The sequence below is a fragment of the Halichoerus grypus genome, chromosome 8, assembly GCF_964656455.1.
Source record: "Halichoerus grypus chromosome 8, mHalGry1.hap1.1, whole genome shotgun sequence".
Taxonomy (NCBI): domain Eukaryota; kingdom Metazoa; phylum Chordata; class Mammalia; order Carnivora; family Phocidae; genus Halichoerus; species Halichoerus grypus.
In genome coordinates this window covers 45,421,834-45,448,027 of record NC_135719.1, presented here as the reverse complement: position 1 = coordinate 45,448,027, position 26,194 = coordinate 45,421,834, and the positions used below count along the sequence as shown (strand labels likewise).

Below are 26,194 nucleotides of genomic sequence, written 5' to 3'. Positions count from 1 at the left end.
TCATTGCTAGTATATAAAAATAAAACTAATTTTGGGTATATTGATCCTACATTCTGCAACCTTGCTGAACTCATTTATTAGTTCTAATAGTTTTTTAGTGGATCCTTTAGGATTTCCTATATGTAAGATTATATCACCTGAAAATATAGTTTTGCATCTTGCTTTCCTATCTAGATGCCTTTTCTTTCTTTTCCTTGTCCAGTTGACCTAGCTGGAACCTCCACTCTGATATGGCATAGAAGTGGCGAGAGCAGACATCCTTATCTTGTTCCTGATCTTAGGGGGAAAGCATTCCATTTTCCAACACTAGGTATGTTAGCTGTGAGTTTCTCATAGGTGGCCTTTACTGGGTTGAAGAAGTTTAAAAAAATTTTTCTTTTAAGATTTTATTAATTTATTGAGAGAGAGAAAGAGAGAGAGAGCGGGGAGAGGGGCAGAGGGGAAGAGGGGGAGGGAAAGGGAAAGGGAAAGAGAAAATCTCAAGCAGACCACAGGCAGACTCCTCGCTGAGCGCAGAGCCCATCATGGGGCTCAAAGAGAGGCTCAAGGCAGGGCTCCAAGGGGAGGGGTGGGGGGTGCTGCACACGGGGCTTGACCTCACACACTGAGATCATGACCTGAGCCGAAACCAAGAGTCTGAGGCTTAATGGACTGAGCCACCCAGGTGCCTCTGGGTTGAAGAAGTTTTATTCCTATTTTGTCAAGTGTCTTTGGGTCATGAAAGAGTATTAGATCTTGTGAAATGCTTTTTCTGTGTCTATTGACATAATCATGTGGTTTTGCTTTTTTCTCCTCTTAATTAATCTTGCCAGTTTGTCTTTTTTTTTTTTTTTTTTAATATTTGAAAAGAGGTGGATTTGTGGCTCAGTGGAGCCTCTCTGTTATGTATTTTATATCTCTAGTGTCTGTTATTTTTTATTATTTTCTTTCTGCTTTGGATTCCTTTTGCTGTTTCTTCTCTAACTTCTTAAGTTAATCATACTCTGCCTTCTAATGTAAGCAACTGAGTACATATATTTCCCTCAAGTACTGCTTTAACTGCAGACCACATGTGCTTTTTGAATTCATTTCTAATTCCCATTTTGGTTTCTTATGTAACTTACAATTGCTTAGAAGTGTGTGTGTATTTTTTTTAATTCCCCCAAAGTCTGGAGTTTTGTTATTGATTAAAATTAATTGATTGCAGACTGAGAGTGTCCTCTGTATAATTCCCATCCTTGAAATTTGTTCAGACTAGCTTTATGGTTTAGCACATGATCAATTTTCATAAATCTTCTAAGTGTGCCCAAAAATAATGTATAATCTTCAAATGGGGGCAGTATTGCATATGTGTCCTGTAAGATCAAAAATTTTTCTATTATTACTAATTTTATTCTGCTTGATCTATCCAGCATTGAGATATGTTAAAATCTTCCACCATGATGGCAGATTTGTGAATTACTCCTTGTGCATAAGTCAATTTTTGCTTTATATATTTTGAGCCTGTGTTTTTTAGGTACATCCAAATTTATGTAATATCTTCCTAGTGCAGTAAATTTCTTAATATTTTGTAGTGATTCTTTTGCTAGGTAGTAATGCTTTCTATCTTAGAATCTGTCTCACAGTCATGTAGCAACTCCAACTTTATTGTTTTTGTTATTTTTCTGGTTTAATTCTTTCCTTCCTTTGACTTTTAATGCCTCCCTGTCCTTATATTTTAACTGTATCTCGTGTAGATGGCACACAGTTGGGTTTTATCTAGTTTGACAGTATTTGTCATTTAACTGGACAGTTTAGTCTGTTTATAAAGATGATTGATATATTTACATTTATTTTGATCATCTTATGTGGTTCCTATTTGTTATTTTCTCTGTTGAGTTGTCCTTTCCTTTCTTGTTTTCTTTGGATTGAGTTTTACATCCTTATTTCTTTTTGCCTTTTAACATTTGATTTTCTCCTCCACTTGTTTTATAGTTAATATCTAGAAACATGCTCTATATTTATTAGCTTGGTGGCTACTCCAGCATTATAACATGAAAAATTATACTAGGCAGGAAGGGCAAGGGCTCAGCTGATCACACAGAATGTTCTAGAATGGGGTTTGTCCTTCAGACTTGTCCCAAATGAGAAAAGGAAGCCAGGACTTCATATCCACCATCAGTGGATGTGTGTGCTGCCGCTGGGCAGGGAGCATAACGTGGTCAATGTAGTGGGCTTTGCCAAAAGAAGTTCCCATAGAGGGATGGGTGGCTCAGTTCTGAAGGAGGGCAGTGTTCCCTGCTGATGCATCATGATATCTACTACAAGAAGACACCCTGCTTTAACTGACCTGACCTAGATGTCACATTAAGTAGAAATAATCACATGGCCCCAACCTAACTGCAGAAAAGGCTGAGAAACATAGGAAAGCAAATGGGATATTTGGTGAACCCCAACTGTCCCTGCCACACCTAACTTCTTGGATCTGAGGACTGGCAATGTTCAAAAACTCCTAGAAGCATAAGTTTGTCTTCAAATATCACAACAAAACCATTGTATTTTTCTCTTTCTGGAGAAATATTCTCTAATTTGGTTTTTCTTTCTTTTTTTTTAAGATTTTATTTATGAGAGAGAGAGAGTGAGCAAACATGGGTGGCGGGGAGGGGTAGAGGGAGAGGGAAAAGCAAGCTCTCCGCTGAGCAAGGAACCCGATGCGAAGCTCGATCCCAGGACCCGGGGATCATGACTTGAGCCGAAGGCAGATGCTTAACCAACTGAGCCACCCAGGCGCCGTTGGCTTTTCATATCTACCTCTTAATCTCTCTGAAGTGCTTTCTTTGAATCTGCTTTCAGTTCACTAATTTTCTCTTCAGTGAGATATAGTCTGCTATTTATCCCTTCAATGACTTTTTATTTCAATGTTGAACTTCCAAGTTATATTAGATTCTTTTTAAGTCTATTTTCATTAATATTTTTAAGCTATTTCTTTAAACATATTGAACATACTGATTTTATATTTCAGCATCTATTCCTCGAGCTTTCTTTCTGCCACCTATGGTTTTTGCTGTTTCTGAGGCCTGGTGTTGTTTGCAGGTGTGGGCATGCTTGTTGTGTTAAAGCAGAAATCCTCCAGAAAGGATTTGCATTTGCTTTTGTTACTTACCTGAGGGAGCCACAAAACTTGGACCTCTATTTATTTGTAACCACTTTAATTTTACTACTGGAGATTTCTTGGACCATAGAAGTAGTGTGGGTTTGGATCAGAAAGCCATATGAAATCTAGCTGGTGGTTCTGAATTCTGGGGAGAGATTGTTTCAGAGAGACAATTTTCCTTATTGTCTCCTTCTGCCTGGTTGGATTTATTTCACATTCTCTCACCTTTATAGTCCTAGCCTTAATGGCAAGGTCTGCCTTTGGTGGGCTTTAGGGTTCATCTTTTATTTGCAGAGCCTAGCAGCAGAAACTCTGATGTTGAAGGCAGCTTCCCACATGGGGCTCCCAGTTGCCCTTTGTTAGGGGGCTTTGTGACTTCCTTACTTTTGTTGTCATCTTGCTGATACATTTATCCAGCAGACGATGCAGAGTTCATCCGGCATTTTCATTGTTTTAGTCAGAAGGATCTTTCGTGACATCTAGTGGTCCATCATTCTTCCCAAGCCAGAAGGCCCCCAGCCATTCTTTCTGGTTCTTCCTCCATCATGGATAGAGGGTCCCAGTGATCTTTCCCTTCTGAGAACTCTGCTCACACTTAGCATTTCCATCCACTATAGCAATCGCTCGTTTCACTTGGGTAGATGCAGTGAAGCGTGATGGGCTTTTGCAAGCCAACAGACTAGCGGTTACATCTTGGTTCTGCTATTAATTATGGCCTTGGAAACGTCTCCCATGGAGCTTCAGTTTCCTTATCTGTAAAATGAGGTTGACAGTCTTGACCGTGCAGTCCTCTCATGATGATCCAGTGAAACAGGGTCTGCTCCTAACATGCGCTGGGTCTGAATCAGGAGAACCGTGGAGACCACAGAATGTGTAGAAGTTATGTATGGAGCTAGCAAAGAGTTCTATAGAATGGTTCTGTTCTCCCTTGACAAATATCCCTTCATAATCACAAAAGAGTATATGTAAAGCTCTAATTTTTATATAGCAGAAGTCAGCAAAATAGCAAAGATAACTAAATTTAATGATTGTTGCACATATCTGTATGTTATTGATGGATTAGTGATGTTTGGATGCGTAATAAAATAAAAACGTACATAATTTATAAGTTACTACATGTTTATTCCATTAAATTTATTTTTTGCCTTTATTTCAGCAAAATTATGGGTTATATTGCTGTAATCAACATTATCACATAATTTGTATTCTATTAACAGTAATTCCAAATTAGACCACTATTCTTGAGTCCCTGAGTCTTAGTTTTTTTTTTTTTTTTTTATTAATTTCATTTGGGAGAAACTTCTGGTGAGTTTCTGCTCAGTTTTGCTAAAGGTAGAGCAACTGGAATTATTGGAAAATATTCTTAAAGCCATATTTAGAATCAGAAATGAAGTATAAATTTTATCAAGTTCAAACACAGTGAAGTTGTATATGATAATTACAATTAAGAAGAAAAATTATATCATATTTTAATTATATATACATTACAATCTTCTATATGGCTGTTTTTACTCTCTCTTAACACAATACCTAGGTCCATAAAGTACTTAAATTTGATTTTTCTTTTTTCAAGAAAAAAGATACCATAAAGAAAACTGATAGAGCAATGTTTTGCTTAGTGAAAATTGTACTATAATCTATAATGCTCAGAAAAGTAATCTGTATGGAAGTTAATTTCAGGATTATTTGTATGTGAATCTTCTCTTCCATAGTTCAGAGATGATTTTGTTCCTTTTTTTAAGTTTTGTTTTCTTCAAACGTCATTTTTGTTACATATTTCACATGTGGCTCCTTTGGTTTAGAAAAATCCTATATGTATCTAAGATAATAAATGTGTACTTTGAATCCCTTTAAAAGTGAAATAGCCAAACCTCGATATTTTTGTAAGCTTTTGCTAACAACATCCCATAATGAATACGTGTGAAGTGCTCAGACTCAAAATTAATGTCATTTCCTCCCCAAGATGGGGTTTGCTCTGTATTTGAGGACGCTCTGTTTCACTGATTTCTTTCCATCATCTTGCATCTTGTCTAGATGAAATCTAAGAATGTAATGGCATTTATTTGGCATTCCCATGGTGTGAATCAGAGGTTTATGGTCAAGTTTGATATACGTTTCAGCAAGATGTCCCATATTGGGAGTGCCTGGGTGGCTCAGGGGGTTAAGCATCTGCCTTCGGCTCAGGTCGTGATCCCAGGGTCCCGGGATCGAGCCCCACATCAGTCTCTTTGCTCAGCAGGGAGTTTGCATCTCCCTCTAACTGCCTCTTCCCCTGCTCATGCTCGCATGCTCTCTCACTCTCTCAGATAAATAAAATCTTAAAAAAAAAATGTCCCATATTGGAGAAGATTCAGAGAATGTTACACACCATCTTTGAATTTTCCATAAGGAAGTCATCAGTCCTCCCAGTAAGAAACTGAGACCATGTATTGCCATTTATTTCCAGCTCTCAGATTGCTTTTGGATGTTTCGTCAAATTCTGACTTTGTATTGTTGCCAGAACAAATTACTACAGACTTGGTGGCTTTAAAACATGGGTCTCATTAGGCTAAAATCAAGGTGTTGGTGGAGGCTTGAGGGGAGAATCTATTTTCTTGCCTGTTCCAGCTTCTCGAGGCCACCTGCTTCGTCGGCTCCCAGCCCCTGCCTGACTTCAGAGCCAACAGTGTGGCATCTCTGTCCATTCTTCTATGGCCTCATCTCCCTCTGCCCCTCTTCTTCTGCCCTCTCCTTCCGCTTTTAAGGACCCTGGGATTATACCAGGCTCACCTGGATAATCCCGATCATCTCCCTATATTAAGGTTAGCTGATCAGCCGCCTTAATTCCATCTGTGACCTTCATTCTCCTTTACCACGTTAACCTCACATGGTCACAGTTTCTGGGATGAGGGCGTGGACAGCTTTGGGGGGCCGTAATCCTGCCTGCCGCAGACTTTCCAATCATGTTACACTGCTACCACAGCCTAGTCCATGGCAGATTTTTAAATCAGCACCTACAATTGAAAATTGTTTTCCTAGTTCTTAAAGACTGCATTTTTACAACAAAGGGAAAACCGATGGAATGTGCCATTGTTTCAACTTCCTTGCTTCTTCTGTAGGTCTGTGCTGTGTGCAGTGCTAGTCATTCAGTGGGACTTTTCCCCCTGGTACACCACACCTGAATTGAGCAATACTAATTTTTTAAGACATTTTATGTGTTTTTTTGTCACTTTATTGTCTATTAAATTACTAATATCCTTTGGATCCTCCATCTTAGATAGTGAGATGTAATTTGGTTAATTACTTTTTATCCATCTTTTATGTTTAGCCAGAAGAAATTTAGCTTCATTTTCTGTAAATATTGGGGCACATGTACAAAAAGCATCCTTCTTCTTGACTGAACATCAGACGCTTAATTTTTTAAAAACACGACACCAAAGTTCTCAACGACATTCACCTGTCATTGCTTAATACCTACAATGGTTGGCTATTACTTCAGCCTATTTGTAGTTCTAGTAATTGCATGTGAGTTGTGTACAAGCGGTTTTATGGTATTTTAATTGAGATCCTAAATGCTCCCTCTTGCCAGGGCTAAGCGTGGTCTGTCCTGCATAAGACAGTGGCTTTGTGTCCAACCCGGTGCCAAGGACACTGTAGGCACTCCCTAAATGGCAGGTTGTAATTGGTGCATCAGCTCGCGGCCTGCCCTTTGCCTTCTCCGTTACCTCCATGCCTTCTGCCCGCAAACACCTCACCAGACTCCTCCCTTGTCTCTCTCTCCTGCTTTGGCTTTTCGTGCCCGTGTCTTTAGGTGCATCTTGTCCCTCTTACCTAAAGGGAACCTCGTATTTGGCAATGAATTGAATTCTGGGCAGGGAGGTGACCACTGGATGCTGAGGGACGGGATGGGCCCGTCCTGCGTGCCCTGGGAGCTTGTGAGGAGTGGCAGATGCTCCCCTAGCCCCACCGAGTTGCAGCAAGATCCCAGGGCCATCTGCCGACACCTGTGGAAGAATGTTTGTGAGGCACCGATTTAGAGAAATTGTCACCCAACCAGCCAGCTCAGGGTGCCATCACAGAGTGCCACAGACTGACTGGACAAACAGAAATTTACTTCTCACAGTTCTGGAGGCTGGAAGTCCAAGATCAAGGTGCGGGCGAAGGTTGGTTCTCTGGAGGCCTCTCTCCTTGGCTTGTAGACGCGGCCTCCATGCTGCCCCTCACGTGGCCGTTCCTCTGTGCACACCCTCCCCTGGTGTCACCCCTGCTTCTAAGGGATGCCAGTCAGATGGGACCGGGATCCACCCCAACAGCCTCATTGTAACTTCATCCCCTCTTTTAAGATCCTGTCTCCCAAAGACAGTCACATTCTGAGGTACGGGGGTGGGGGGTGTGAGGGTCTTGAATTTTGTGGGGGACACAATTCAGCCTGTGACACCACTTTGAAGAAGAAACTGAGGCTCAGAGAAGTACCCGACAGTCCAAAATCACACCACAGGTCAAGAGATGAGCGCTTCCTCTCCTCCAGAGCCCTTCTGAGAGGCCCATGATAGCATAAGAGGCCGAAGAAATGAAGTCTGAGGTGTGCATGCAGCTTTCAGATTTGCCCCCCCCTCCCCCCGCTTCTGGGAGCTTGGAAAATGTCTTAACCTCCCTGGGCCTCAGTTTCCTTTTCTGTGAAATGGGGACAATGAAAGGCTGTCCCTCACAAGGTCATGAGGACTCCTTGAGATTTGGGTGGGAAATGCAGATTGCCCCCCTGACAGCACCTGACCCCCCCACTCTGCCTCGCCCCTCGGCCTGCTGTCAGAATCTGCTCCTATTTACCGCGAGCCAGAACGTGCGATGATTTTCCCCAGGTGATTAATGGCTAGAAAAACCAAGGGTTTGAAATGGTCGCAGTGGAATTTCAGGCATCAGCTGGCGGGTGCACAGCGTCTTTCCTGGAAGCCAAGCCTTGGCAGACACTAAAAGGAAAACCTGCTGCTGTGGCCTTCCACCCCGGGAACCTGGGCGTTCTCACTTCTAAATAATAGGCTGCACACAATTTGATTTCATTTCCTATTAAACTGCCTAGCCTGCAACCAGGGATGCGAGGTGGATTCCTACAAATCAATTCCACTGTGCAAATTAGCCAACATCTGCTAACCTGGGGCTGCTTAGGAATGAGACCCAGCTACGGAGTACTAAAGGCAATGATTGCAATTTGCCTTTGGGGGTTGAGACTGGGTATGAATACAAAATTGTTTTCAAATGTTTCATTTGTTGTTTAGAATTACGTAGCATGTCTTCTTTTGAGATCTACTCTATGCGAAGCGCTTTGGAGGCCAGAGCGGGAAGATGGAGGGAATGCCGCTCCTTTCCCCTGCTCAGAGGGGCTCAGAACAAGAGCGCATCGAGCATTTTGGCCTAATAAACTGAGGTTCAAGTTGAGGAGGGAAGGAGCAGGTCAGAACAGGCTCTTCTGGGACTGAAGGACTCCCATTCTTTTGTCCATTCTTTATCTATCTGTCCTTTTCTTTTTGGAAGGGCTGCTTTAAATCCTGTCTCTACGGCACGGTTAGTGGGTGGGCTTCCCATCCGTGTCTGGGGTCAGGATAGCAGGTCAGAGGAGATTCTCTTAATATAGGCCCAGTCCTGGCGTTGGTGGTCAAGTAGCCTCCCCAGATATGGGGCAAGATTCTTGAGTGCGGTCAAGTTGTCCAGCTTGTGAATTTCCCAGCCCTTCTGTTCCCCTCGGGCTCTTGACTGTGTTGGCGCTTTCTTTTGCTTCCCCAAATGCAGGATCCAAAGAGGGAAGAACGGTAGTCACACCCTGCGTCACCACCAGCAAAATGTACGCGGTCTCCCCCTCTGGCTCCCGTCCATCCACTACCCACCTGTGGGCCCCATGTCCAAGCTGTCCTGCAGCCCCCCTCCCTGTGTGCTACCACCCCCCATGTGCCAGCGCTCTGCAGGCCGCCTGGTCATGAGATCTCCTTCTACACAGGATCTGCTAAACTCATTCATGTGAAGGCGTGAATCATCAACAACAGTGGCTCTGTTCTGGAGTCTTTACATTTTAATAAGAGGCCAATGCCTTAATAAATTATTTTTATTTATAAAGGGAAGACTGAAATGTGAGATGGAATGCTAGACCCCCAATTTCAGCCGCAGGGCCTTCGCATGTCCACCAAGCACACGCTACCCTCCTCACATGCATTGAAGGCTGAAGGCCATGGGCCTGTCTGCCTCCCTGTCAGCGGCCCTGGTGGGGTGGGCAGCTGGAAGCCAGGATTCCTGCTGCTGGGGACAGAGGCCTGTCTGCTGTAAACCAGAGATGTCAGCAGGATTGAACCGTGAATCAAAAACTGGAACAAATTGCTTTAATCAGCTAAGACCCAAACCTAATTTAAATAGTATTTTTTCACTGGACCATGAACCAGCTTCATGGGTCCCCCTCCCCCTGGTTGACCAGTTGAACCCAGAACTGAACTAAGAAGGGAACGTATTCATGGCTTTTTTTTAAGATTTTTTATTTTATTTTATTTATTTTTCAGATAGAGTGTGCACACAAGCAGGGGGGGTGGGAGAGGGAGAAGCAGGCTTCCCGCTGAGCAGGGAGCCCGATTCGGGGCTCGATCCCAGGACCCTGAGCTCAAGACCTGAGCTGAAGGCAGATGCTTAACCGACTGAGCCACCCAGGTGTCCCTTTTTTTTTTTTTTAAGATTTTTTTTTTTAATTTATTTGTCAGAGAGGGAGAAAGAGCGCGTATTCATGGTTTTATAGGTGAGGACACTGAGGCACTGAGAGTCGTGGCCGGCTCAAGGACACATGGCACATCAGTGGCCCAGATTTGACTGTTTACCCTGGTAACCCCTCACTCTCTCCACTTGATTCAGAACCTCAAGACATAGTACATGTTACCCATTGTGTTCTTTTTTTTTTTTTTAAGATTATTTATTTGACAGAGGTGGGGGAGGTGGAGGGGCAGAGGGGGAGAGAGAATCTCAAGCAGGCTCCATCCCCAGCGCAGAGCCCAACATGGGGCTCGATCTCATGACCCTGAGATCATGACCTGAGCCAAAAGCAAGAGTCGGTTGCTTAACTGACTGAGCCACCCGGGCGCCCCCTATTATGTACCTTTGAATGGAGATTCTCTCTTAAGCTAAGAAGTTGTAACCCAGAGGAGAGATGGGTGGCTAGGTTGGCATTCTCTGTCTTCCCTTTCTCCCTCAGCCCTAGAAGACCACAGGGAAAACTGTAAAATGTTCTTGTGACTCATTTTATATTATGACTACTAGTGTTATCATTGTCATTATTTGCCTCGATGAATCTACTTATTTTTAGTTTACCTTTCAAAGCTTCTGACAACATTCCTCTACATCAGTGGTCCTTAAGTGGGGTCACTTTGCCCCCAGGGGATGTTGGCACTACTGGAGATGTTTTGGGTTGTCACAGCTTGGGACCGTGTGGGCCACTGGTGTCATTAGGGAGAGGCCATGGGTGCGCTCACGTGTTGCCTAGGACAGCCCTCCACAACACAGTTATCTGGCCAAAAATGTCCATAGTGTCAAGACTGAGAAACCCTGGCTCAAATCAACACGAAAGGGAAAGAAAGTCTCCTACAGATCCTCAGTGAATCAAACTCTCCCCTTTCCTGTGTTCTCCCCAGCCTCTGCCCTGCCTTGTGTCCTTAAACTTCTATAATACTTACAATCGCCCCAGGAATACAATTTGCATTCTACTTGTTTTCACTTAATAGCACATGCTGAGCTTCGTCCCTCTTGCCTCCTTTTCACAATTACATTTTTAATGGGTCCGATGGAGTCTTCTGGGCGGGTTGATGCCCAGAGGTCAGCTGACCAGTCCACCTGTCTTCTCGGGGCTGGTGACCCAGAGACGTGCCAGGTGGGCTGCGTGGGGAGGGGCTGGCTCGGGCAGGCCCAGCTGTGGCAGGCCCTGCTCCACCTGCATCCCGGGCTAATGCCATCACTGTCTTCATCATCAAAAAGCCTTTATGAAGCGCTTTGGTGAATATATCCTGGCACTGGCGGGGGGGAATCTTCTGCAGAGATCTTCCCACCGGCTCCTGACACCTGGGGCACGTTGGCTCAGACAGACAGCGTATATGTCTTCCAACCACGAAGGCATCCAGACACCGGGCTGTAGGCCCCAGGCAGAGGGCGCAAAACCAGATCCTTAGGCAATATTCATGACAAGAGTAAGTGTGCCTGTCTGGGAATGCGAAGATTGGCTGGATTCCCAAAGGGAGCCGGGGTCTTGAGTTACCTCCTCCAGCCGCTACAGGCTCCTGGAAGGACATGGGATTTTAGAACCTACGGGAAGGAGGAGAGAAGTGGGGGAGGGAAGCAGCTTGACAGCTCAAGGGCTTGGGGTCACGTGTTCCAGGCTTAAGAGTTCAAGCGCGCAGCCTGGGAGAAAACTAGATACCACCAGAGCTGTCCCTCCTGAGACCCTCTGGCCACCCCCTGGCCTCACCTCAGTGCTCCTGTCTCTTACCCCCATGCAGGTGTTCCACGAGCAGGGCATCCTCTTCGGCTACAGACACCCGCAGAGCTCCGCCACTGCCTGTCTCCTCAGCCTTTTCCAGATGACCAATGAGACTCTCAACATCTGGACTCACTTGCTGCCCTTCTGGTACCTTCCAGTCCCCTTGACTGGCCATGTCAATTCAGGAGCCCTGGGCCTGGGGCTTCTTTAAAACCCAGGGGGGTTGGGAAGGCTGAGAGTCCATGCTGGGATTTTGGGGACTCCCCCGTGGTACATGAGCACGGAGCTGGGAGATGTTGGGGCCGGCAGCTGGGGTGAGCTTTAGCATATGGATTCTAATAGGATTCAAGAGGCTCCTGGCAGCTTCCCAGTCTTTCCCTGCACTGGGGGCCTGGGTTGATCTCATCCCCTTCAGTTTGGAGGTTTTCGGAGTCCTCCAGAAGCCCTGGTTAAAATGTCATGAGCTCGAGGGAGTCAATCTCTCTGAGCTTAATGTTTTCCCGTCTGTAAAGTGGGAGGGATGGTCCGTGCCTTGCCCAGGGTTGCTGTGAGGATTACCGGGGGTGGGGGGTGGGGGGAAGCATTGGAAAAGGCATCGGGCAGGGAGCTGTGGGGGCCCCGTGATCATGCTGGAGCCACAGCGGCCAGGAGGCACTTTAATGGAGAAGCCATGAGCTCAGGGGTCCACTAAGACCCCTGTTGGCTGACACATGTGTGGCCCAGGGAAAGGGCACGGCAAGTCCTGGCACAGGCCAGACTCTGGAGTCTCCTCTGATCATTGTCCAGAAGCCAAGGGAATAGGAGGGACCCCAGGGTGTGCCGCACACAGAGATGGGCTCGAGGAAGGCCGTGCTTGCTCGGAAGTCAGAGGGCAGATCCAGGGCCGAAATGCAGGGCAAGGCTGGTGCCAGAGGCCTCCCCAGAGAAGAGAGAGCAGGCCTGCGGTGGATTAGGGAGATCCAGAAGGAAGTTCTAGGGCCTGCAGACTGCTCAGGGTGGCCTCCAGATCCTGCTCAAGGGGGCTCTTTGTCATTTTACTTTATGTGTGTGTGTGTGTGTGTGTGTGTGTGTGTCCTTTTAAATTTAAGCCAACCTAAGTAAATGTAAGTAAAAAGTCTAAATGCTCATAAAGTGCAACTTGCAGATGGGGACAGAGCCAGTGTCTTCCCCTGGCCCCTGTTCTCTTCCCTGGAGTTGCCGGTCCTCCCAGAGCCCCTCCGGAGATGTGAGCCCCTGGGGCGTGTGCACACCCCACTCTGAGTCCTTGCCTCCTGCTCTCTTCCCTGGCTTTCTTCCCTCCCATCTCCGTCTGGCCCCCAGGCCTCTCAGGCTGCATGGTGTTCCGTTGTGTGCATGAACCACAGGTGATTTATGGGGTTCTGCAGTTTGTGCTGCCGCCAGGAGCACTGGCCCTTCCCGGCTTGCCTGTGGGTCTGGGGCGCCTGTGCACAGATCCCTGTGGGGTGACTTCGTAGCTGTCCCGAAGCTGGGCCACTCGGGCCGAGGCTCCCCGCTGCATAGAGCCCCCGGCTCTGCCAGACCCTGGGAGATGGTCACCACTGAGCAACACAGGGTGGGGAGGGGTTGGGAGAGCCTGGAGTAAGATGCCCCTAAGGAAGTGGGGCCAGGGAGTCATCTTGAGATGATCGGATAGGTTTTGAGACCAGCACATAGCTTCAGCTCTGTTTTTGCTGGGACAGGAGGAGAAAGGTCGCAAATGTAACCAGAAGGTGGACGGATGCTCCTTGGGTTCCTGTGGGAAAAGCGTTGGAGTCTCCTCCCCTGGGAGAGCCCGTGGGCAGAGGCCCCGGCTTTCTAGCAGCGGTTGGTCTGTGGAAGTGGGCAGCTCTGCAGGCAGGCCCCCCTTGCCTGGGTCATAGAGGAGGCAGATATGGTGCGGAGCCGTCCTGTGTCTCTGTGTGGGGGTGGACCCAGAGAGCTAGACTCAGCAGATCGCAGCATGGGACCAGGCCACTCAGAAAGGCGATGGTAGTGTGAGAGGAGGAATAGCATGGAGAGGAGGGAGAACAATCGTCCTGTTGTCTTCTAGACTCTCCAGGCCCCTCCTGGGAGGTTGCTTCTGTTTGAGGAACCTTCCTGCAAGGGGACAAAGACAAACCACAGGGCTGGTGACACGGCCCCATATGGATCCTTTGAGGAGTGGTTGAGTGCCACGGGGTTCTTTAATGTAAGGTTCAAAGAGGTGAGGAGGTGTTATGAGGATTGATTGCCTTAGATATTTGATGTGCTAGTTTTCTGTGGTCCCGTTTAGGGGAACTCGGGCTGATCAAATGGAGATAGATCCCAGGGAGACTGGTGTCAGCTCAGTGAAGAATTTCCCGACACTTAGAGCTCCCTTGAGAGGTGGTGAGCTCCCCATCCCCGGAAGCATGCAAGCTGAGCCTGGAGAATCACTTAGGCAGAATGCTGTAAGAGAGATTCTGTCATTGCAAGGTGGGGAGAGGAATGTACTAGATAAATCTTAAGGCTCTCCTCTTGCCCCTTCTGCCCAGTTCTAACCGTAAAAGGATCCCACTCACCCTCCCTCCCTCGTAGTATTTCACCAAAGTGAGAACACACAGGGTTCAGTTATCCCAGGGGAATGGGGGGCAGCAGATAGTCTGTGAGGGGTGCAGAGGAGCCCCCAGCCACGGAGGTCGAGTGGGCCACGCTGTGTTCCAGGTTCTTCGTGTGGAGGTTTGTGACCGCCTTGTATGTGACAGACATCCAGAATGACAGCTACTCCTGGCCTCTGTTCGTGTACATGGGCACCAGCTGTGTGTACCCCCTCGCGTCCAGCTGTGCACACACCTTCAGCTCCATGTCCAAGAACGCCCGGCACATCTGCTACTTCCTGGACTATGGGGCCGTCAACCTCTTCAGCCTGGGTGCGTAGGGCCCCGCGTCCTCCTCCTCTCCCTGCGACTGAGATAGCTGCCCCCCCCTCCCCCCCGGGAGCTGGGCTCACCAGAAGGCTTTGATGGGCTTGCGGAAGAGTCATGGGAATGCCATGCCTCCTCCAGGTTCCTGATGTTTGGTAAGAAACTTGTCCAGAGCTGTGCTGGCAAATATTAACTGATTCAGTGGGGACAAAAGCCCTGATCTGTGGGGTAGGCTGACCCCCCACCATGGCCAACTTCCGGCCACCAGTGGGACCTCCCTGCACATCATCACGCAGTGATTCCTCTATGCAGATAGAGGAGAGGCATTAAAGGAAAGTTATTACTTGTGTTAATGTGGTTATTTAATTGTCAGTTTAGGTAGTTGGCGGGGTTTAACAGTCATCTTGCGAGACCTCTGAAACCTCATCCGTCTGCCGTCACAGGCCAGGGTGAGCCAGCTCTGCACGTCAGAGCTGCTGTCTGTCCTGCCTGACAAAGAAGGGGGCTCATGAACCCCGCTTGTCGAGAGGCTTAGACAAGTTAGCAATGTGCTCAAAGTGCCATGGGAACCGAGGGGTGAGCCCAGAGCAGGCGCGGGTGGGTGTCGATACTTGAGCCTCCTCGGGTTTTTCCTCCAATTATGGGGTCACCCCCTCTGGCTCCACTTCTCTCCCCAGCTGGTGGGCATCCCTTTGTCCCCAGGTCTCCCCTGCTCTGGCCTCTTCTCCCTCCTGCTCCTGCTCCAGGTGTGAAAGCAAAGGCATTGTCTTCCCTTGCCCACGGGGGTGTCCGTGAGGATCCCGTCCCCATCCTGGTTCCTCCCCTCCCTCTCACAAGTCACACACGCACGAACACGTGCATACACACGTACACACAGATGCACATACACACGTGCTCTCGTGCACACACACACACACGGGCTTTACCGTGTCACCTCCCACTCCTCCGCGCTCTGTGTCCAGCCCCCACCATTTACTAAAGCCGCAGTTGCTGGGCCCCCGCCTGCGGACACATGGCTTCTGGGCGCTCTCGCCAGCCTCTGACGCAGGGGCCTCTCCATGCTCCCAAACCACCTCCCTTCCTCTGGTCCCTGTCACATCACTCCCGCCTCTCCTCCTGCCTGTGCATGTTCTCATTCTCTTCAGCTGGCTCCCTGCTCCGCTCCCCAGGCCATGGGCAAGCTCAGAATCAGGCCTTGGGCCTCTGCTCTCGTGTGGTCCGGCGTCAGGGTGACCTCACACCATCCCCGAACACCTCTGGACCAGGCTCTCCCAAACCCGTCCTAGCTTACCACTAACCTGAGGCCCACGCCGTGTCCAGCCCTGTGACTGAGACTGTCCACATCCACCCCCGCTCCTGCAGTACCTCACCTGGCTCGTGGTTCCACCCCGACCTGGTCTCTTGAGTCAGAATCTGAGCCCTCAGGTTCCCCTCCCTCCCATGCCCCTGCCACCCTGTCGGGTAGTTCAGGTGAGTCTCTTCCCCATATTCCCCACATGGCTCCCCAACATGGCCTTTGCTCAGACCCTCCCGCCTCCCCCCCTGCACCCTGAAAACAGCCTCCTCTCTGCCTCCTGGCCCTCCCCGACTGCCACCGACTCCCCTCCACCCCCCCCCCAGGCTTCTCTAACACCTTCTGACCACGGCTCCCTCCCACTTAAGACCTTTCAGGATTCCCAGTTACCCCAGATGAAGTTCGAACTCCTTAGTCTAGAGGCTTCCAGAGCCCTTGATCACCTGCCCAGACTCAGTGCCTAGACGGCACCTGAGACAGGTCACGAGGGGCATCATGTAGTGCTTGCTTTGTGGCCCAGCCGCCGCCACCCCTGAAATCCTGGGCGAGGTTCTTCACCTCACCAGGCCCCAATCCTCCCGTCCACAAACTCGGCATCGTGCCCTCCTCATGGGACGGCACGAAGATGAATTGAGTGTTGCAAGGGGAGTGCGCAGTGGCTGGCACCTAGCATCTGAGGGGGCCGTTACCACGGCTGTGTCCTGAACCCTGGCGTCCGTGCCCTGGGATGGTGTCTCTCATAGGCGAGAATAATGAGGCACCAGGAAGGGAAGTGACTCGGGTCACATGGCTTGTAAATGGCAGAGCCAGGGTTCGAACCAAAGCCCCGGGGGTCAGCCGCCACCCTGAACGGTCTCCCTTCCCGTCACTGGCTTTCTGGATTTGTAAGCGTTCCTCAGGGTCCGGTACCCTCCCATAGGCCCTTCTCCGGGATCTTCCCCTTTCCCTCCCTGCAGGCCCTTCAAGGCTGGGCCCCCAGTCACGGCTTCCTCCAAGCCCCCAGACCGGGACCCCCTCTCTGAAGCTCTGGGCCCCAGTCTCATCAGTGAGCCCTTCATTTCTGCTCCTCAGAACGGCTCCCTGAGGACGGGACACCGGTCCTTCAAGTCTGGTCTTCCAGCCGGTATCCTGGGGCCTGACACAGGGGTGTTCTGGGAACAAGGAAGGAAGGTCTCGCCAGCGGAAGGGCCTCTGGCTTCCACCTCAGACTCCCTGCCCCTTTGTCCACAGCCACCTCTCCTTCCTGTTCTCACTTCTACCCTGTGGAAACCCGCAGTCCCGAGGGTGGTGTTTGCGCCTACTTCCTCCCTGGTTTCCAGCTATTTCTCCCTCTAGGCCGTCCTGTGCACTTTCACTCGGTTTTGGCCATCTTAGTCCCTCACTCAGAAAACTTCCATGGCTCCCTATGGCCTCAAGAGGATGTTTACTTTCCTTAGTCTCTATCCAAAGCTGCCTCTATTCCTGCTCCCTGGAAAGCCCTCTAAAGGGGTCTGAGCATCAGTACAATGTGTGTGGGGGTGGGGAGGCGGTCCCCCACGCCAGCCCAAGCAATTCTCCAACAGCAGCTGGGGGTCCTACAATTCCGCTCATTTCTGACACCGTCCTGGGGACCGCATCTGTTCCCACAGGTGAAGGGCTTGGTCCCACAAGACCATCTCCCCCCTTCAGATGCCAGACGCAAGCCCAGGTTCTTACAGACCGGCTATACGTCGGAGGTTCCAATGACCCTGGCTCCCAGAACTCAGAGAAACATTTTACGTACTGGATTACCAGTTGATTATAAAGGGGTAGAACTCGGGAACAGCCAGTTGGAAGAGATGGACAGGGCAGGGTGTGGGGAAGGGCTCGGAGTTCAGTGTCCTCTGAGTGCGCCCCCTCTCCCTGAATCACCACGTGGTCACCAACCTGGAAGCTCTCTGAACCTCTGTTTGGGTTTTTATGGAGACTTCATTCGTCATGACTGATGAAGTCATTGGCCATTGGCAATTGATTCAACCTCCAGCCCCTCTTCCCCTCCCAGAGGTCAACCCTCCAGTCCCCTGCTTTCCAAATCACCTCATTAACATAACAAAAGACACCTTCCTCGCTCTCTTGGCTTAGGAAATTCAGGGGTTTTAGGCGCTTTGTGCCAGGAACAGTGGAGAAGACCAAATGTCTATTTCTTACTAGAAGTCATTTGGCTTCTCACTGCCGTTTTGGGCAGGGTCTGGGGCTCCCCCGCTCTTGTGTTGCCCGCGGAGATTGGCGTGCACCTTGGCCCCAGCCAGCATACACAGAGCGAATGCATCCTGGTCCAGAGGGGAACCTCCCGCTCCTGTCAGGCTGAGGAAGAGTCTGTCCCCCAGGAGGCGGTTCCCAGCTGAAATCCCATAGGCAGCCTGCTGATTATCACCTCTTTCTGCCTGTGTGACCCTGGGAACACCACTTGGCTGCACCAGACTCCATCTGTCAAATGGGGTCAGAGGCAGAGCTTGAACTTGTGTGGTGGAGGCCTGCTTCAGCTTTGAGCTAGGATTCCAGCTTTCTCTGTGTCTTTGGAATAACAGGTGAGCGTAGGGCTGACCCCTGAGGCCCTGGGCGGACAGGCCTGTGGCTGTCTCTCCCAGAGGAGACCTGGTGAGGGTAGCTGGAGAGGCCTTCTGGGCCAGGCCTCCGGACACACGTGGCCCCTTTGGAAAGGACAGTGATCTCTCCTGTTCTTTCAAAGAAAAGCTGCAGCAGATGGGTCTCCCGAGGGCCCTTGGGGAACCCTCCTGTCACAGACTCCCAAACCTAAAACAGTGAAACATCAAGGCTAGCCTCTTACACCTGCCTCTCAGCTGGCCAGTCCCCCAGCCCCCTGATACCAAAGGCCTCCTCCCCTTGACAAGGTCCCTCCCTCCCTGCGACGTCCGTCTTTCCACAAGGGGCGCCCCGTGTCATCGGCAGGTGAGATGTGCACACTCAGAAAAGCTGAGCACTCTGAGGTGTCATCATGGACCAGAGCTTGGGGATCAAAGGGGGGACTGTCACTGAATTGCCTCAGGTGGGAGCTTGGCTTTGCCGCTTTCTAGCTGTGTGCCCCCCAGGGGGGTTGCTAACCCTCTCTGCCTCTGCATCGTCATCTGTAAGTGAGGATAAGTTTAGGATGTATGTTAGAGGGTCATTGTCAGGATTATGTGAGTTACTGAGTGTAAAGCCCTGGGGGCAATGCTGGGCTCATAGTAAATTCGCAGGGTAGGGTTTGGTAGGCAGAGAAGAGACGTAGGATGTTCTGGGGCGGGGGCGGCGGGGTGGGGCATGACACAAGTGACGTGCGGCGGCAGGGCTCAGCCAGACGCTGGGGTTGGGCTTCCCAAGGGTCCAGGCTACACTGCGGCCTGGCTTCTGGCCCAAGGCTGGTTTTTTCCTCTCCAGGCTCAGCCATCGCATACTCGGCCTATTCGATCCCGGACGTGATGGTGTGCACCACATTCCACGACTACTACGTGCCCCTGGCCGTGCTGAACACCGTCGTCAGCACCGGCCTCTCCTGCTATTCCAGGTACCCGGCTGCTGGGCCTCGGAGGGCGGGGGGACGCTCCGTGGGAGGGGCTCTTGGAAGCCTGGGGCTCAGTTCCAGACCCGCTCCACGGGCACACATCCGGGACGTTCGAGGGGATTCCACACTTGGCTTAACACTCTGCTGTCACTGTCTTGAACTTCATAATGATTTTTGAACAAGGGTCCCACACTTTGCTTCTGCGCTGGGCCCTACAAATGATGTAGCTGGTCCTGTTGCGGGGCGGGTCGCTTATTTAGCCTTCTTGAACCTCAGTTTGCTCATCTGTAAAATGGGGCCCACACATCTACCCACCTTGTGAGGGGGATGTAAGGGTTGCAGGGAACGTGCCTGGCATGTCTGGCCGAGGCGGCACCCCATCGATGGGCAGTCTGCTGACCGTGACTGAGCAGGCCTGCGTCTAGACACACATGCTCCCTGGCCGATGATATTCACGTGTCTGCTGTGTCCCTGGGGAAGCCCCATGGCTGTGAGTCTCACCCACTCACACTGGCTCTAATTCCCTCTGGTTTCTCAGTTTCACTCCAGAAAGCTCATTGGAGCGTGAATCCAAGAGACATTGTTTGGGGGCTAATGACTGTAGTTTACTCAGCTCTTTGTAAAAGTGGACTGTCCAAATTTCTGCTTCCCTAAATGATTTAGAAAACCTCTCAAATGGTGGTGTTGGGGGGACAGCCCTGTCTGGATGGTGCCGGGGTGCTGGGTGCTCCCTGGGCTGGGGGGCTCTCGGGGAGGGGGGCTGGCTTAGGAAAGGGCCCATGGGAGGCTGGCAGGTTGCACCCGATCCTCTGCCCCCATCTCGATTCCGGGGAGCCAGCTGCAGTCTCCCCATTAAACCATTGTTCCCCACCCCCCAGGAAGAAAGGGAGGGGGTGGGAAGTTTCTGTACCTTCTCTGCAATGACTGTGGCTCTCCCTTTCCTTGGGTGACACTAAGGTGTCGTGGGACCGAAGGTAGGCAGGTTTCACAAACTTGACAAGCTGGTTTTCTTTAAAAAATGGAAGGATAGAGATTCTTAAAGAGCATCAAGAATACTTGCCCCAACTTGTCTCCACTTGCCTGTCTTGAGACCGGTTGGGAGCGTGGAGTTGCTTTGCGTGGGAGGGCATCTCATTTCTAGGTTCAGTGTCAACAACGAGGGTTTGTTCATCCCACGAAAACAAGCCTGGGGGAGGGAGTGGGAGCTCAGCTCTCTTCCCTCTCCCTGGAAATGCAGAGCGCCCCTACAGCTGTGAGGACAGAGGGTCTGCCCACTGGGGTGGAAACCGAATCAGACATCACCGGGTTGTTCTTGCCTCCTCCCCACTTCCTCAAGGACTCTTGTCGATTAGAAACTCTTTCTGGAGCTCAGCCTCTGTGCCAGGGTGGAGCTTCGAGGGCTGCACGGGTGATGGGGAGGAGGGGATGGGGCCCTGCCTTGGGTGAGACAAGGCATAACACACACGTAGAAAAGTAACCAGGATGCCAGCAGCAGCCCAGCAGAGATGAAGCATGCCCTGGAGGCACGGGGCCCAGATGTGTGGACACACCTAGCTCTGGTCCTTGGATGAGTCACAGTCCTGTCTGGTTAGCTCCTGTTGGCTGCGTAGCTGTGCTGTTTGGGTGAGAGGTGAGCACTGTGGGCTGAGGGGGCATGGAAGGCTCCATGAGTGTTGAAGTAGAAGTCCCAGAGTTCATGATCCAGGACTGTTTTCCTAAGAACCCCCAATGCAAATTCGCTGCCTTTTTTTTTCTTTTTTCTTAAAGCTTCCTGAATCATCTATAAGCCACCAGGGTAGATGGTTTTCTTCTAGCCAGAAGTCCATCCTGGTTGTTAATAATAAATGGGTCTTCTGGATGTAGCACGCCTGTTACCTTTGGACAAACTTACTTGACCGAGTAGGCTGGCCAGGAATCTCCTGATGCCTGTGTTTGGAGGTTTCTCTCTTGTCAATGAAATGGATTATTTCTGTTTACTTACCGGACACATCCCTTGCTATTCCATCTCTCCAACCATTCATCCAGCCACCTCCTCATTCACCATCCCCCTACCCAACCACCACCTATCCATCCATCTTACCCACCCATTCACCCATCCACCTACCCAACCAGCCAGCCAGCCAGCCAGCCAGCCAGCCAGCCAGCCATCCATCCATCCATCCATCCATCCATCCATCCATCCACCCAACCCATCCAGCCATCCATTCATCCACCTACTCATCCACGCATCCATCCATCCAGCTACTCATCCACCCATCCACTCATCCACCCATACATCTGCCTATCCATCCTCTCACCCATCTGCCTACCCATCCATTCATGCACCCATCCACCCATTCATTCATCCATTCATCCATCCATCCATCCAACCAACCAAACAACCAACAAGTCAACCAACCAACCAACCAACCAACCACTCAATATTCCTTAAATGTCTGCCATACTCCAGGCATCATGTTAAGATCTTAGAATACCAGGAGGAGTGAGGCCCAGCCCTTGCCCTGAGAGAGCACCCAGTGCAGTAGTCAAAGCCGACTATAGACCCCCCCCCCAGAAGCCCAGATGGAGTCATCGTTTCCTCTAAAGGCCAAAGGAAATGGCATATAGAGTATAGCATTACAGAATGTAATGTATGCAAGTAATGATAATACAAAATGACACCCCCGCTTGGATACACAAAGTTCTGCAAAGTGGTACTAGGACTGAGTATTGAGGGAGGTTGAACACCTGAGCCGGAGAGGGGGGAAGGGCCTTTGGGACAGAGCAAACAGCGCAGAGGGCCAGGGGGCCAGAGAAGACAGCCCTGGGAGGCGGCAAGGGGCTTCCGAGTTGCCGGAGCTGCCCAGCTGGAAGGAGGAGCGTGGCTAGAGAGGGTCTCCCACAGTAGCTGGGATTTGAAGTGCCTTGTGTGTCCTGCAGCGGACTGGTCCTGTGCTGGTGAAGGACAGTGATCTCTGTGGGAGGGCCATTCCACGGCCTCAGCTTCCGAGCCAAGGGGCTTCCAGGTGTGTCTCTGGCTGCTGGCGTGGGGGCTGGAGGAGGCCTGTGCTGGAACGGAAGCCGAGGGAGGGGGCCAGAGGCAGAGTGGGATGTCCCATCTGAGGGGCCTGTGCGGTCCCTTCTCGCCTGGTCCTCTTTCCTGTTTTCATCCCCTTTGTCTTCAGTGTCTGAGGAGTGAGAGGGCTGACTCCTGCACCAGGAGTGACTCGGCCCCCATTCACTTCAGGAGAACCCCCCCTGGGGTCCCAGATTTCACGGACTTCTGGCTTCACCTTAAACAAGGGCATCTGAGAAGATGTCTCTGGGTGTTCTACCATGCCAGGGCTTCAGAGTCTTTTCCGAGATCTCTCTCCTTGCCTTCCTCCTTCCCCAAGGCCACCCTGCCTCCGCCTCAGGCTCCATCAGTCCATGGTGTGGCCAGGAGTGGCAGAGAGCCGCCATCTCCTTCCCGGAGCAGGAAGCAGAGCACAGACCTCCTGAGTGGTCTTTAGTTATTCACGTGCTTGCCAGAATATCACGGTCTAAATGGCATTCGTTCCGTTATAGTACCGAGCACTGTGGACTCCCTGGAATCTAGTTCAAATGAATGTTCCAGAAACCTGCCTGCCTTCTTCTGTAGCAAGCATTTGAGAAGGGAGATGAGAGAACGCATGACCTCTCTGTGGCTCTCAGAGCAAGGTGGGGTGACGGAGACCCTGCCTGCTCATCCTACTGGCCACCCAGAAGCCTAGGAAGGTGTCCTCACTCCCTTAGGGACGTCAGTCACCCAGAGTTTGCTGTCCATCACAAGTCACCGTAGGCACTTTATTCACCCATCCAAGGCGTCCAAAAGTGGTTTTGTTTTGACAAACAGTTGCTCGGTGAAATGTCCTGTGGTCAGTGCTGTGAGGGAGAGAGGTGACTTTTCATCCCTTGGCGGTGGGTGGTGCTGTGGCTGGGAGAGGGTTTGGAGGGCAGAGCTGGAGTCAGGAGGCTCACGGGCAGTCAGTGGTTCTCAGACACCTCTGGAGGTCGGAGGGCTCAGCCAGATGACAAAGTGCGCATTCCTGTGATGTCACCCATGCAGTAAAACAGCCATAACCACACACCGCGCGCACACGATACACACAGGCGTGTGCGCGCACCCCCTCTGCAATAGAATGTTTCCAAAGGCCCACTAGTTTCAAGCGCTGGTTCCAGAATTTGCTTGCACATCCTGTCAGCTTTGTTGCAACAAGATTTATCAGGTTTTAGAACAGACTGATATTGCATTGACCCTCTCCTGGTGGAGGCTTCTGCCAAAATCCAGTGTTTCCTGCCAACCTGGTTCTAGGCAGATGAGGCCTGACTTCCCTAAACTGGTGTCTCCGCTCTGCGGTGCAGGGACTGTCTTCCCAGGTGGGGCTTCCGAGACTTGGGGGCAACCAGTGCTTTGGAGGATTCTGTGGCTCCCGCCCCTCCTTCCTGGAATCTGTGGCTGGGGCGACACCCTGTGGCTAACTGTAGAATTGCACCTTGGTAGCGGGAGGCCCCTCTCTGTGGCTGCTGGCCCTTCCGCCTTTTATTCTGTGTTGCTGTCTCTCTTCTGTTCTGCTTTTTCTCCTTTTTTTTCCTGTAGACTCGGCTTTGCAGATGGAGAGGCTGGTTCGTTTGCCCCTGGGGAAGCACTTTATCAGGCTGGGCGAAATGTTGTCTCAAGTCACAGGAAATCCATGGTTTGGGGGATGGCCCTCGCCAGCCAGAGCCAGCTTTCTTCCTGTGTAAGTGGTCACAGAAAGAGCATGCTTTCACAGTGAGCCTCTTTGAACCCAGAAAGGATAGACGGTGGCCGTGCATGGGGAAGGAGGGAGCGGGCTTGCGGTTGGACTGGGTTGGCCAGGGTAGGCTGTGAAGGCTGTTGAGCCAGGCTCTGGCTGTGGGGGGCAGTGGGAGTGTGTCCCATTTGCTCCCTGGGGCAGAGGGGATATAGGCAAGGATGGAGGCTGGGTGGTGGTCCGAGGCCTGCTCAGCCTGCTGGAGGGGTGGGGGTGTGAAGCTTGGAAGCCAGACCGCGCTGGGTATAAATCCTAGCTTCGCCTCTTATCAGCTCACCTGACTTTAGGCAAGTCACCCAGAACCTGTCTGTTCCCTCCTGGTCCTGTTTTCTGGCACAGCATAGCTGTAAGGTGGGGAAGGGGAGAGAATGAATCTCACTACACACCTTTTATTAAAAGCTGCCATTTAGCGAGCATTCCTCTGTGAGGTGGGTATGCTCCTCGCAAGTAGGGTTTCATCAAATCTTTGCAACAAGCCCGCGATGGGGTACCGTTGTTGTCCCTGCGTTACACGTGAGGATTTTGAGGTGCACAGAGGTTACATAACCCGTTGGGGTCGCATGATCACGGAGGGTTGAGGCAGGATTTGAACCCAGACTGTCCAGGTCAGACGCTGCTTATGAATCATGGCCCAGTGCCGCCTCACCTCTCCCAGGGTTGGTGTTTACTCCAAGGCTGGGGGTCTTGTTTGGGGGGATGATAAATTGAGGTCCCTTATTTCTCTTCCTCCTTTTCCTTCAGCTTCTCTTCCTTGGCTACCCCATGCCTGCCATGACTTAGGATGGGGTCAGGAGAGGAGAGACCTGCAGAAGTAGGCTTGAGAGAAGTTGGAGCTTATCCCTGGAGGGGATAAGCTGGGGGGCTTCTCGGGGCCCACAGTGGCTGCCTCTTACTCTGGAGCAGGGATCCTCATGCTTGGCTGCCCTGAGGGCTAGGCATAACACACCAGCCTGGGGGACGTGAGGGTCCCCTGAGGGCTCAGGGGGCGGATGCGGGAGTCTCTGCCCTGTCCCATGCCAAAGGACATGGGGAGCAGAGGGCTTTGTAGTCAGGTGACTGCACCGGCTGTGGGGCCAGGAGTACGCTGGCCCGGGTCCGAGGGCCCGGGTTGGGTGGAGCAGCAGATTGTGTTTGGTAGGGGAAAGGGCAGGCTGTGGGCTGGGACAGGGCGTCTGGGAAACAGGGGTGGGGAGCAGTGGTGGGACACGACTCCATCCCCCGTGGAGAGCATGCTGAGGGGCAGGACTGTCAGGAAGGGCTGAGAGGGCCCAAGGGTCTCCAATGTCTGACTGACTGCCCTGGAACAGCCACCCCACCGGCCTTGGCGCCCTGAGTCTGCACACCACCTTCGTGGGGACCCCTGTGAGCACCGAGAGAGGACCCAGCCCTCCACAGTACACTGTGGTATTGAAGCGGGGACGTGCCCTGCCCCCCTGCCTGGGCAGCCCAGCCTGGGGCCTGAGCACTCCTTACCTGAGCCCCAGCTGAGGGCTGTGATTTTGTGTGGAGATTCTCCCTGCTCCTCTCATGTCCTCTCAGTATCCAGCCTGTCATCTGTGCTGCCCCACTCCCCACGCCCCGGGCTGCCAGCCCCGCACCAGGTGGGCCCAAGCCCGCTGAGGCCCCGTGGCGCTCCATCCCAGAGGCCCTACAGTCAGCACCACTCATTTTAACATTGGCTTCATTTTTGGACTGGAGGCGGGTTGATGAAGAAGAGGGGAAAAGGCCACATTTACTCAGTTTCCCCAGGCCAGTGTCCCTGGGTGTGGCACTAAGGATTCCAGAAAGTTCTTCCAAGTCGTTAAACACTTCCCTGAACCCGGGGCTTCTGCACTGCGATCAGCTGGGCAGCTCTGACTGGTTAGATCTCTCATCCTTCCCAGACTAGCTTGCCCCAGGAGCCTGTGCCAGGGGGCCACCCACGCCCCACACGTCTCCCTGTCCTGTTGTTACTGGACTTCGTAAAGGCTCCTTAGCAGCTAGATAACTTGCCTCTTGAAGGGCCTTTCCAGCCCAGGACTTCCACTCTGGCTTCGTTGGACACGATTGCTTTCTCATGATGCGGCCCCAGGAGATGGTTTCCCCTGAGGCCTTTCCACATGCTACCACTGGGGGCGGGA

The 26,194-nt window shown here is 51.2% G+C and overlaps 1 protein-coding gene and 2 long non-coding RNA genes across 8 annotated transcripts in view; 1 reads left to right on the top strand and 2 right to left on the bottom strand.

Moving 5' to 3' along the window:
• The window catches only part of LOC144382879 (uncharacterized), a 1,041,026-nt gene that overhangs the window by 70,094 nt on the left and 944,738 nt on the right, over window positions 1–26,194 (bottom strand). The window lies entirely within an intron of this gene.
• The window catches only part of PAQR5 (progestin and adipoQ receptor family member 5), a 73,569-nt gene that overhangs the window by 38,682 nt on the left and 8,693 nt on the right, over window positions 1–26,194 (top strand). For 4 of the 5 annotated variants that reach the window (XM_036113599.2, XM_036113600.2, XM_078079158.1 and 1 more), the window contains exons 3-5: window positions 11,605–11,732; window positions 14,268–14,473; window positions 19,158–19,284. In XM_036113599.2, coding sequence (XP_035969492.2) covers window positions 11,605–11,732; window positions 14,268–14,473; window positions 19,158–19,284 — 461 coding nt within the window. The remainder of the gene's footprint in view (window positions 1–11,604; window positions 11,733–14,267; window positions 14,474–19,157; window positions 19,285–26,194) is intronic. The other variant, XM_078079159.1, reaches the window with a different exon arrangement.
• LOC118549315 (uncharacterized) lies at window positions 14,805–25,635 on the bottom strand. Of its 2 annotated transcripts, XR_004924032.2 has the most exons (4): window positions 25,548–25,635; window positions 24,352–24,418; window positions 20,192–20,290; window positions 14,805–14,956 (listed from the first exon to the last, which is right to left on the bottom strand). It is a non-coding gene; the product is annotated as an uncharacterized LOC118549315 (long non-coding RNA). The 2 variants fall into 2 exon arrangements; XR_004924033.2 differs by lacking the exon at window positions 24,352–24,418.